General features: G+C 38.1%; 1 protein-coding gene across 17 annotated transcripts in view; it reads left to right on the top strand.

Annotated features, from left to right (window-relative positions):
* Positions 1-12,214, top strand: part of JAK2 (Janus kinase 2) — an 86,654-nt gene that overhangs the window by 62,375 nt on the left and 12,065 nt on the right. For all 17 annotated transcript variants that reach the window (XM_086867876.1, XM_086867875.1, XM_086867880.1 and 14 more), the window contains 7 exons: positions 1,689-1,816; positions 2,577-2,715; positions 3,991-4,142; positions 5,119-5,269; positions 5,532-5,668; positions 6,895-7,084; positions 7,576-7,700. In XM_086867876.1, coding sequence (XP_086724002.1) covers positions 1,689-1,816; positions 2,577-2,715; positions 3,991-4,142; positions 5,119-5,269; positions 5,532-5,668; positions 6,895-7,084; positions 7,576-7,700 — 1,022 coding nt within the window. The remainder of the gene's footprint in view (positions 1-1,688; positions 1,817-2,576; positions 2,716-3,990; positions 4,143-5,118; positions 5,270-5,531; positions 5,669-6,894; positions 7,085-7,575; positions 7,701-12,214) is intronic.

Raw genomic sequence — 12,214 nt, 5'->3', positions numbered from 1 at the left:
CAGCCCTACATTATGTCAGCTGTGGTTAGCTAGAAAGGGAGGTACTGTGCCACTCAGAAAAATCTTCATTTACTGTGATTAGAAACAGACATTGCCGCCCTTTTCCACATGCTGACTTTGTCATCACAAATACAGCTTGGTTTTGAGGTCCCATTCTGAAAATATGGTAATTCAACACACTACAAAATTTTAGCTGCAGTCAAATCTTTGCATTGTCTGCAGAAGTTGAATGGCTTTTCAGTTTAGCTTGCGCCTTTGTGACTATGTATTAATAAGATTTTTTAAGAACACCTGAAATACATTTATGCTGTCTTGTAATGAAATCTTAATTTTGGATGGTTGTCATATGCTAATGTGTGTTGTCTTCAAATATGACTGCTGGATCTCACTTTGACAGTTTTTCTTCATTCAGTGTTTGAACTGAGATGTCAATTTGCCCAAAGCCCATTTTTTCTGTGATTAGAAATTTGTGTGAAAGGAAGGATTTTATAATAACTGTAGGAGCGTATTATGTAGGTGATTACCTTCATTAGGGAGAAAGAATTTCCAGAAGAGATGGTGGATTTAGTAATCAGAATTTACCTCTGTAATCTGAAATTACCTCTCTTAGGGAGCTGGAAAAGGCACAGCATTAAGTTTCGCCAAGAACTTGTGCCAGAACTTGCGCCAAAACAACTACATGGGTTTTTTTGTATTTTGTTCATTGTACCACACAGGGGGACTATATATAAAATTTCAGGTAGATCAAACTTACAGTTGAAAAGAAACTGTTGTAAGAGGTATATGATTACTTATTTCATCTTAAGATTGTAGCTGTCCTCTGGAAATTATTCTCTTTCTGAAGGCAGGAGACTTATTACAGTTTAAGGAGAGGCAGTTACTAAGAAATAGGAAGAGCAGCTCTTATTGATTCTGCAGTTTACACACTTGATGTACAAATTCGATAAAAATCATTTCACAATATTGCAAAAAAAAAAAAAGTTTGTTGTCTCTAAAATGAATTTGTTAAAAAATCCATTTGTCACAGACAGATATTATAGTAGCAATTTCCAATGTGAGCATCTCGCAGCTGAGGGCAAGAGTTCAGTCACGCGATTTGAAATTGTTCTGTTGAAAGTGATGAAGACGGCAGTTCTTGTTTCCAGAGGTATTTGCTAGATGGCTGCATGAAGGCATATGTCATACATGTATACACAATTTTAGGGTAAATACTTGTCTGTTTTCAAGCAAAGCATCTTTTGTCAATAAAGCATTGTGTTTTCAGTAAGAATATAGGTTGCAAAGAGCTGTGAAGTGAATGACTTGAATGTTATTCAATTCACCACATTGATAGTGCTATACACTTCTGTGCTTCATCAGCAGTTTACATTGTTATGCCTTTCAGGTGAGGATGGAAAGATGCTCACTGGATCTTACCTAATCTGTAAAAGATTAAATAATTAACCCTCCAACATTAAATCTGGTAACTTGGCATTTGAGAAGAAATTAGGTGAACTTCCACACTCCAGAGAAGTCTAGAGAACATAGAGTATTTGTGGCAGTACTCAGATAGCACAGAAGCTGAAATTTCTAGTTAGATCACCAACAAGGTATCAAAAGAAGAGTAGTAATAAAGTAATGAATCTGTCCTGAAATTTCATTATTTGTTGTTGGTTTTAATTGTTACTTTTTTTATCATTATAAATCAGACATTCTTGTACAAGAATATGTGAAATTTGGATCCTTGGACACATATTTGAAAAAGAACAAAAATACTATCAATATTTTGTGGAAGCTGGAAGTAGCCAAACAGTTGGCATTAGCCATGCATTTTCTGGTAAGTGTTTCAGTTTTGTTAATGGCAGAATTCAAGTGATTCCTGCTAATGTATGTAGAAAGGCTGAGCTATTACCTGAATTCTTGAAACTCTGGAGGGTTTTGATGATGGGTTGGCCATACACCAGCTATTTTGTAGATAGCCTGAGACAGACTTTGTGTCTTGCACAAAGTGTAGTTGAATGTCCATTCTTTTTTAATGCTTTATGTTTTAGCATGAAATATAAACACATTTCCAGTAATGCTTTCCCCCCATCTCCCCCATAAAACAGTCCTTTCTGGACTTCCCTGCTCAGATTATGATGTGGAACATTAACTATTTCCTGCTAGTGTTAATACTTAACCACTTAAAACACTACTGTTCACTCTGCTAGTGCATTCTTCTTGGGCATTAGGCCTCAACCTTACAGTCTTTCTAGTTAAATACAAAGGCCATTATTCAAGACAGGGTATGTGACTAGATAAGTCTTTCCTTTAACAGAATTTAAATGTTCTTGCACTAATTTTAAATGGATGGATGAGTATTCTTCCAAGTTAACATATGTCAAATTGTTTCAAACTTTAGGTAGATGACAAAAATTGGCTGAAAACTGTAACTTTGAGAGAAACTGGTGAAGTATCTGCAGTTTGGTCAACTTAATCTGTGATCATTGTTTTATTAGCTGATGTTTCCCTCATGTTGTACAGTATTTGTTTTTAAATATCTCTTCAACAGTAAGACTTTTTTTGACAGTTTGTAAAAGATGCATTTCTTATTATAGGAGGATAAAGGCCTTGTTCACGGGAATGTCTGTGCAAAAAACATCTTGCTTATCAGAGAGGAAGACAGAAAGTCTGGAAGTCTTCCATTTATAAAGCTAAGTGATCCTGGCATCAGTATTACAGTTTTGCCAAGAGATAGTAAGTCTTTGCATCAGCTTTCTTGTTCAGTGCTTCTGACTTAAAAAATAAGTTTGGGGTTGGGTTTTTTTTCTGACCACCATCTAAAATAATTCTGTTGTAGTAAGTTCCTTGATCTGTGTGTCATTTTATAATTATCTCTACAGTCTTGGCCAAGCAGTTTTGAGTATACCTTTTCAATTAGGAAACAGCTACAGGAAATAAAGCCACACTTCTCCCTTGTGTGAGCTTTTTTCCCCTGCAGTTCTCATTTTCAACCCTTTTTCATTGGTGGTAGTATTGTTACATTATATTGTAAATATGTAATCTAGTCTGTTACATTTGCAGATAGCTGCTGAACTTAGCGCCTTGTAATCTATCAAGTCTTTTAGAGGACTTGTTTACAGGAACTTTCAGAGCAGAAATCAAATGCACTTTTGAAAATGCTGAGTTAAAAAGCATCTTCAGTGCATTTCTTGGTGAATACCTGAAGCCACTTGATGAAGTTAAAACTGCTGGGTTATCATCCACCATTAACACTGTTCCAATGCTTTATAAACAGCAAAATTAATTAAATGGAAAATATGGGCAAGGCTTTTATGCTAATGGAATGGAAGTAACCTTATTATTCTTTTTGTGGTTGGTCTTTATAATAAAAACACTTCATACTTGGTACTTCTATTGACGTCCAAAGAAATAATGTATCTAACAGCCTATAAGTAATGCTGTGTCATTCTTGTCATAAACTATTTAAATTCTCCCTGTTTTAATAGGAAGTTTACATTATTCTTGTGAGATCTCATTTTAAGGAGCTGTAAATCCAAATCAGTAAAATCCCACGTTTTAACTTGTTACTACAGTCAGTAGCAATAGCTTAAAAATCACATAGTGTAAAATTCCTTTTCACAGTCTTTTGCTGTGCCGTAATATGCCATCCACTAGCCAAGTACTTTTTACTCTTTGATGTCTTGGTAAGATTGGGGGAAATAGAGAAGTGAGAGAAAAAATGTCACATGGAAGTTATATTAAAACTATTATATACCTTTAGGCTTATTTTACAATAAAACTAATGGACCTTCTCTCTGATTCACAAATATTTTTATTTTTGTCCATATTTCGTAATTTGATTTTCTTGGTGGGAAAAAATAATTGGAAAAGTATTATTAGTACATTGCTGAGTGAATTACCTATTAATGTAATACCTATATTAATGTATTTTTTGCAAAATTAAGTATGATAGGGAATTTTCTGGTCTTATTATTTGTCTTAACAAGTTTTGTTTGTATGACTGCACAGTTCTTCTTGAGAGAATACCATGGGTTCCTCCTGAATGTATTGAGAATCCCAAACAACTTAGCCTAGCTACAGACAAATGGAGTTTTGGTACCACTTTGTGGGAAATCTGCAGTGGAGGAGACAAACCCCTGAGTGCACTGGATTCTTCAAGAGTAAGTATTACTGCATCTGCAGTCATAGCAGTTCTTCAAGCACTTCTAATTTAGAACATCTGCTTGTGTAAGCACATCAGCATGTAAGGTGGAGTGGCCTATAACCACTGTAGGAAAAAGACATTTTTACTTGGATAATAGCCAGAGGAGATGATTCGAAATTTGTTTTTATCTTGTTTATTTTGATTTTTAGGGGGACAAAAGACAGAATTGTCAGTATTATCTAGCTGGTACTTTTGTTACTTTGTTGCAGCAGGGTTTTAAATGAAAGTTAAACAAAAAATATTCCTAACAGTTTGCATGTGTTTTAATTAGCATTCTTGTAATTGAACATCTTAAATACAGTAGTGCTTTGTTGCAAAAATTCTACTATTTTGGCTAAACCAGAAATGTTAACTTTTATCTCAGGTAGGGGCAGGAGATGGAGGGGATTATTATATATTCCGTAAAAATATTAATTCATAAGTATTTGTTTCTTTAGTTGGAAGCAAAAAGAATACTTCACTATGCCACAAGAGTACTGATAGTATTTTTATCTCCAAGGTTTACCTAGACCTAGCTTTTAGATATCTAGGTATTTCAGAAGCTGCCCTACATTCTTTCATAATAGTCACAAAGCTTTTCATAGCTGTGAGTTCAGCCAGTTCACAGGTCAGTAGAATTTTCTGCTGGACCTATCCAGTTGAGGATTTATGAAACTACCAATAAAGGAGACACTATTTTTCTCATCTTTCTCGATCCTCTTATCTTCTACCAGTAACTGGCTGGAGATTTCTGAACTGATCACTCTAAATTATACCAGCCTTGCTTTTGATGAAAGTCAGTGAGATGTACATTTGGTGAGATAACAAGTCTAGGTTTAGAGCTGTAATTTTTGGCTACTCTGGTTAGAATGTTAAGGCTTCTGCAACTCTTCACGGTTATAAAAAGTAAAATGTTACTGTAGTAAAATGTTGACTTACCTGTTCAATTCCAGAAACTACAGTTTTATGAAGATAGGCACCAGCTTCCTGCCCCCAACTGGACAGAACTTGCAAACCTCATAAACCACTGTATGGATTACGAGCCAGATTTCAGGCCTTCTTTTAGAGCAATTATACGTGATTTGAACAGTTTGTTCACTCCAGGTGAGTTTGCAATACAATAAGATCAAAAAGACTCCTGATTCCTATTGGTTCACTTTCCTTTTAGTATGTTTTTTGCAATACACCATTGTATTTGACTGCCAATTACTCATTGGAAATAAAGGTGGCTGTCAATATTCTACTGAGCTTGAAGTGTGCCAAACAAAAGCAGAACATATCATGATTGTAATAACGTTCTTCCTTCTCTTGTTCACTACTTTGTGCCTTCTCTTTGCTTTCTTCCCTTCTGCCTTTTACCTCTCAGATTATGAGCTATTGACAGAAAGTGATATGCTGCCAAATATGAGAATTGGAGCACTTGGATTTTCTGGTGCTTTTGAAGATCGAGACCCAACACAATTTGAAGAAAGACATCTTAAGTTTTTACAGCAACTTGGAAAGGTAAGATGTTTCAAAATTCTGTTATAGTTTAGGAAATAGCTATGGTTTTCAGTTTTTGTCAGATGACCCCATATACAGTATTTACAATGAAACTTCTCTTTTAGAAGTTGCTAGTTTCAGTCATATCTGAGCAACCTGTGCACTTCCTTCTAGCTTGTTTTTCATTTTCACAGTTCTTAGACGGAAGAAAATTAGCTAACCTCCACAGTGAATCCAGTCACACCAAAAGGCTAAAGTATTTTTCAGTAATGCAGAGCTGCCAGACATAAACTTTATACATATACACACACACACACACACACACACATATATATATATGTATGTATAGATAGATATATGCACACATTTGATAGTTACTAACACTCTGGAGCAGTCTTGTGCAGAACTAGTGGGACTGGGGGGTTTGTGCATGCATATTCTGAGAAATCTGAATATATAGTCTCTAAATTCAAAAGGAAGATATGTGTCTTCAAGATACATGTAGGCCTTGAACTTTTTGGCTTTAGAAATCAGCATTTGGTAACTAGTTTTGCAAATCATTGCAGCCTGTGTGAAAGCATACCAAGACAGATGACCAAGTGCAGCTGGCAGATCTTCACCAACGACTATTTTTCTAGAACGGTTCTTTGCTGTTTTATTTGGTTTTTACATGCTAGTTATATATTTCTTTGGCTTGAAGTACTAAAGCAGCCTGGAAGTAAAGTAGCAGAACTACTTCTGTTTGCAGATGATTGGTTGTTGACTGTGATAGCATAGCAGGGAGAACAATAGAGTGGTAGGTGATGGCTGCATAAAAGAAGACAAAGGACAATATAAATGAAGAAAGTGACAAAACCAGAACATTGAAACAAATGGGAGAGGAGCCAAAAAGAAACAGAGCAGAATTAAGAACCAAGACAAAGGGATTTATGCAAGTGCAGGAAAAGAATTATGCCAGTGGAAGCAGAAATTTGTGAAAGGAGAGAAAACAGATGGACATCACCCTCTTTCCTTGTTTCCTTGTTGTTTGCTTCCTTTCATGGAATACGTTTCTTTTGCAACTGTTATCCTTGGTCCTGCACTTTTTCTCTCAGGGAAATGTTGTGACATTTCACATCACCTTAATGCTTAGTACAATGAGCACTGAACAAAAACTACACTATACCTGAACAGATATGTATACTAGGAAACACAGAGAATAATATGGACTTGTTTCTAATTCCCAAGTGTTTCCATTTGTGACCTAGGGAAATTTTGGCAGTGTTGAGATGTGCCGGTATGACCCACTGCAGGATAATACTGGGGAAGTGGTTGCTGTGAAAAAGCTGCAACACAGCACAGAAGAGCACCTTAGGGACTTTGAAAGAGAAATTGAAATACTAAAATCTCTGCAGCATGATAACATCGTTAAATACAAAGGAGTATGCTACAGTGCAGGTATGTGCTATATTGAATACGCCTAAATATGCACACTGAGAAATTCGGAGAGGTAAGTGTTTATGACACTGACTTGTCCTAAGTTTACCAGGACTGAGAGAGTACAAAACAGAAGTTGTTTTGAAAGATAGTGACATTGGTAAGAAGTTGATGTCACTTGCCATTCCGAGTTTCATCTTGGCAGCAGTTTCTACTTTGTTTTAGCATTAGTAGCTGAAATATTGATGAGATAATGTTGATTAGTGATATATTATTCTTTTAAGCATATCACATTGTTGTTGAGTTTCAATAAGTGGCATTTTCTGAGGAAATACAATTAATATATGGAAAAATTGCATAGTGATGTACAGATCATGAATTAATATTTTTTTAGTAAGTCCATTTTCTGTTACTGTTTACTGATAGATGTTTTAAAATACTTACATTTAAAAGCTTGTTTTTGGAAAATTGCAGAAAAAATTTATTTGTATTTTTTGTTATTGCTGTAAAAGGACGTAGGAATCTAAGATTAATTATGGAATACTTACCATATGGAAGTTTACGAGATTATCTGCAGAAACACAAGGAGAGGCTGGACCACAAGAAGCTTTTGCTTTATGCATCTCAGATATGCAAGGTAGGACATTTCAAATTATATAAATCTTTCAATGAAGTTTTGTCTCCTTTTTTCATCCCATTTGTCTTAGACCAACAATAACTGGTTGTTTTGGTTTATTTTCTATAAAGCTAACATTACATAACCCTAAGAAAAAGTAGCAATATATTCATGTACTTAAGAGCTGTAAAAACTTCTGGGTATCTTAAAATGGGATGCTGAGACTGGCCTATCTGCTGACTGAGGGAGAATATACTCTCTTTTCTCCCTAAGGTGACCTGACATAAAATATTGTAGAGTTAATGTACTCACTCGGGCAATCTGTCCATGACATTCTATGATGGAATTTTCAGAAATCTGACATTCAGCTATAAAAACACCACAACAACACGTGTATGTTAAAACAATTTACTTTAAACTGTAAGCAAGAGCAAGGATACATGATTTCCTTACGCAGAACTAGAGGCCTTAGAAGTACCCAAACATGAAATAAATTATTTGGTACCAAATAGAATTCATAAAATCCTGAAAAGAGGTACAAATATCTGATTTTTCTTGTGATATCTCATTTTCCTTAAAAAAAGGGCTTATGCCTTCTCTAGTTTTGTTCTGTAATTATACTTTATATATAATAGACCATAGACACCTGAGATTTCATTGCATATTTAGGTGTTTAGGAAAAGATAACAAATGGAGATGAGCGGAAGAGAGACAAAAAATATAAACACATCCCCTCAAGGCATGCACCAGAAATATTTTGAAATTGCTTTTCCCAATACGTACATCAAATACATGGAAACGGTAGGTTACATAAGATTACATAATCACAGAATCAACTAGGCTGGAAAAGACATTTGAGATCATTGAGCCCAACCTTTGAATGAACACTGTCTTGTCAATTAGACCATGGCACTGAGCGCCACATCCAGTCTTTCCTTAAACACTTTCATGGATAGTGACTTCCCCCTATCCCTGGGCAACCCATTCCAATGCCCAATCACCGTTTCTGTGAACAACTTCTTCTTAATGTCCAAATTAAACCTCCCCTGGGGCAGCTTGGGACTGTGTCCACTGGTCCTATTGCTGGTTGCCTGGGAAAAGAGCTCAAACCTCATCTGGCTATAACCTACTTTTAGGGATTTGTAGAGAGTGATGAGGTCCCCCGTTACCCTCCTCTTCACCTGACTAAACAAGCTCAGCTCCCTCAGCTGCTCCTCCCAGGACCTGAGCTCCAGACCCTTCACCACCTCCATTGCCCTTCTCTGGACATGCTCCAGCACCAAAGTGTTCTTACTAAATTGAGAGGCCCAGAACTGAACACAGGATTTGAGGTGCAGCCTCCCCAGTGCTGAGTACAGGGGACAATCCCTGCCCTGCTCCTGCTGGCCACACTATTGCTGGTACAGGCCAGGATGCCATTGGCCTCCTTGGCCATCTGGGCACTGCTGGCTCCTGTTCAGGTGCTGTCACCAGCACCCCCAGGGCTTTTTCCTCTGGGCAGCTTTCCAGCCACTCTGCCCCAGCCTGTGGCACTGCCTGGGGCTGTTGTGGCCAAAGTGCAGGACCTGGCACTATGAGGTCTTGTTAAACCTCACAGCGCTGGATTTGGCCCACCGATCCAGCCTGTCCAGGTAACTCTGCAGAGCCCTCCTGTGCTCCAGCAGATCAACACTCACACCCTACCTGGTATTGTTCATGAATCTACTGAGGGTATATTCATCCAGATCATCAGTGAAGGCGTTAGACCGAACTGGGCCCAACACAAATCCCTGGGGGACACCGCTAGTGAGCAGCCCCCAGCTGGATGCAGCACCATTCATCACTCTCTGGGCCTGCTCTCCAGGGAAAGGTTCTTAACCCAGGGAAAGGTGCACCTGTCCAAGCTGTGGGCTGCCAGCTTTTCCAGGAGACTGCTGTGGGAGATGGCCTTGCTGAAGTCCAAACAGACATCCACAGCTTTCCCAAATCTACCAGGTGGTCACCTGGTCGTAAAAGGAAATTAGGTTGACCAGGCAGGACCTGCCCCTCCTCAATCTGTGCTGGCTGGGTCTGAGTCTTTGCCATATTGTAGGTGTTGTGTGATGGCACTCAAGATGATCTGTTCCCCAACCTTGCCAGGCACCAAGCTGAGGCTTACTGGCCTGTAGTTTCCCAGGCTCCTTCTGGCCCTTTTTGTGGATGTGTGTCACACTGGCCAGCTTTCAGTCATCTGGGATGTCCCCAGTGAGCCAGGACTGATGTCAGATGATGTAGAGTGGCTTGGCGAGCTCTTCTGTCAGTTTCCTCATCATGCTAGGATGGATATTTTTTAGGATGGAGGGTATTTTTTAGGGTATGTTGCCCACAGATATTTTTTTATCTGACAATCATGCCCTGCCGCATTAAGATCCTAAGACTTAGCTTCTTCAATATCAACAGAAAGGGTCCAACAAGAATCAAGAGAGAGTCTCTGCCAGAGCCAAAATCTTCTCCTGACATTCAAACTTTCTCATGATGAAAAGAGCTTGCTGGTTCTCTACTTGAAACTGAACTAACCTTTTAGCTGCTGAACCTCTTGCATGTACGAGGAATGCTGCACCCTTAACAGTTTATCTCACCTATTCATGTGCTTCACTGAAGAATGGCAATGTGGGTAGTCTTCAGGAGAAGCTCCTTGGGCCTGTGGAATGAGGGAAAACAAAAAATGTTAGCAAGTCTACAGCAAATGTCAGTCTTTTTGCAGAGAGAGAGGATTGAAACCACTTCAGAGGGTTGAAGAGCTCTCTGATCTGTGTCTCCAAAACAACAAGTTATTCTCCAGTTACAGGCATAAGAAATTATCTCATACTTACTTCTGCAACAAAATTGCTGCTGTTATGCTGGCAAGTCACTATAAACAATCTTTGCTCAAGCAGAGATCTAGAAGAGTCTTAACACTCAGTACCATTTATAAGGGTGGTGACTTTCAAAGAAGTAAGATGCAACATGGATTTTTGAACACAAAAAGGATGCAGACACTTAGCTGTTTTATTCTGTGTCCATCTCAGCCTGTGATCTCAAGGTGCTGGCCTTGTGCACTCTCATAAGCAGCTGTGAAGCATGTAGAAGTCTTCAGGCTTTCATTCAAAGCCTGGTGAAATGACAGTGGCAATGTGTCTCAGGACCCTGGTCCTGAGGTATCCATTGGGAGGACTGGAAAGTGGATCTTGGCCTCTTGGTGGCTGTGCAAATATGATAGAAATCTTTGGGAAATTCAGAAACTACAAAGAAAAAAGAACCTTAGTGTGTGTGTACATACACACATATGAAAGAACTTCCTAACTATTACAGGTCTTCAGGATGATGAGAAATCAAAATAGTAGATAAGGTGATTCCTTCCTAAGTACCAAGCACCAGCCAAGAGGAAGGGAGCTGTATGCATCCTGGAGATACTGAAGTGTGAAAATATCCTGCTTTGGTAATGGCACACAATAAGGACGAATAGAATGAAAATGTGGGAAATCTGCATAGAACTTGCTCTTAAAGAAATGTCTTCACTTCTAAGGAAAGCAAAATCTAAGAGTTACAGTGTATGTGCCTTGCTCTGGAGAGTTGTTGCTGTATGGTCTGCGAAGTAGAGGTTGTATCGATTGCTGTAAGATTTCACTCTAATCTGTGGCATTCTGTTACTCCAAAACAATTATAAACACAGTGATTACCTGATATTGTGAAAATGGAACCTGAATGCTTTTTCTTCATTTAGCTGATCACATTACACTTTTCAGCTGGTTTTGCTTTTCTTGCAATGCTTGCTCTTTCAGCATCTCACATCTCTTCCTTCTGCTGGACATTTCTGTCAGTAATCTTGGGAGGTTTTGATCAAAAACCTTTCTACCTCTGCCTTGCTGCTCTCCTCAGAAGTGTATGACAGAAATTAAGGCACACCCATTACCTGAGGGTTAAGATGACTGTGTTTGGCTCTTTAATTTGTTTTGGTTCCTTGCTACTATACTGGAAAAGGGTTTTTTCCTTCCCTTAATGTTCAAAGTGTTTCAGGTGTCCTTGCTGGACACCTGAAAGTTTTAAAGACAGAAACATTTTAAGTCACATTTAAACTCTATTTTTAGACTAGTGCCACAGGATTATGATATCCACTTAGAATTTGCATGATTTCAGTGAAAGCTCTGTCTTAGGTGTTTTCCAGGCTAACAGAAAAGTTATTGTCATCAAACTTTAGGTCTGTTTTCAGAATAGACCATCGTAGTAAGAAAAAGCTTGCAGCATTTTCATAGAAAACACAGAAGCCTTTTCATAGAAAACACAGAAACACAGAAGCCTTACCTTGAAGAAGTTAGGTTTGGCATTTATGGCAGTGAATAAGCTGGCAATGAGGAATGGGGCATTTTTGAGCAGATGTTGTAGAATGATCTGTAAGAGAGCAGCAATGCCACCCAATGGTACTGCGAGGTACTAGACTCTGAGAGAAAGATAGCCAAACTCTGAGGTTTCTCACATTTAAAAAAAAAATAAAAATTAAAGAAATGAAGTATTTTAAAAATTAGAGGGAGAGAGAAATA

Source organism: Cyanistes caeruleus, chromosome Z, assembly GCF_971803275.1.
Source record: "Cyanistes caeruleus chromosome Z, bCyaCae1.hap1.1, whole genome shotgun sequence".
NCBI lineage: Eukaryota > Metazoa > Chordata > Aves > Passeriformes > Paridae > Cyanistes > Cyanistes caeruleus.
The sequence above is the reverse complement of the archived record's forward strand: the minus strand, read 5'-3'. Positions and strand labels throughout refer to the sequence as shown.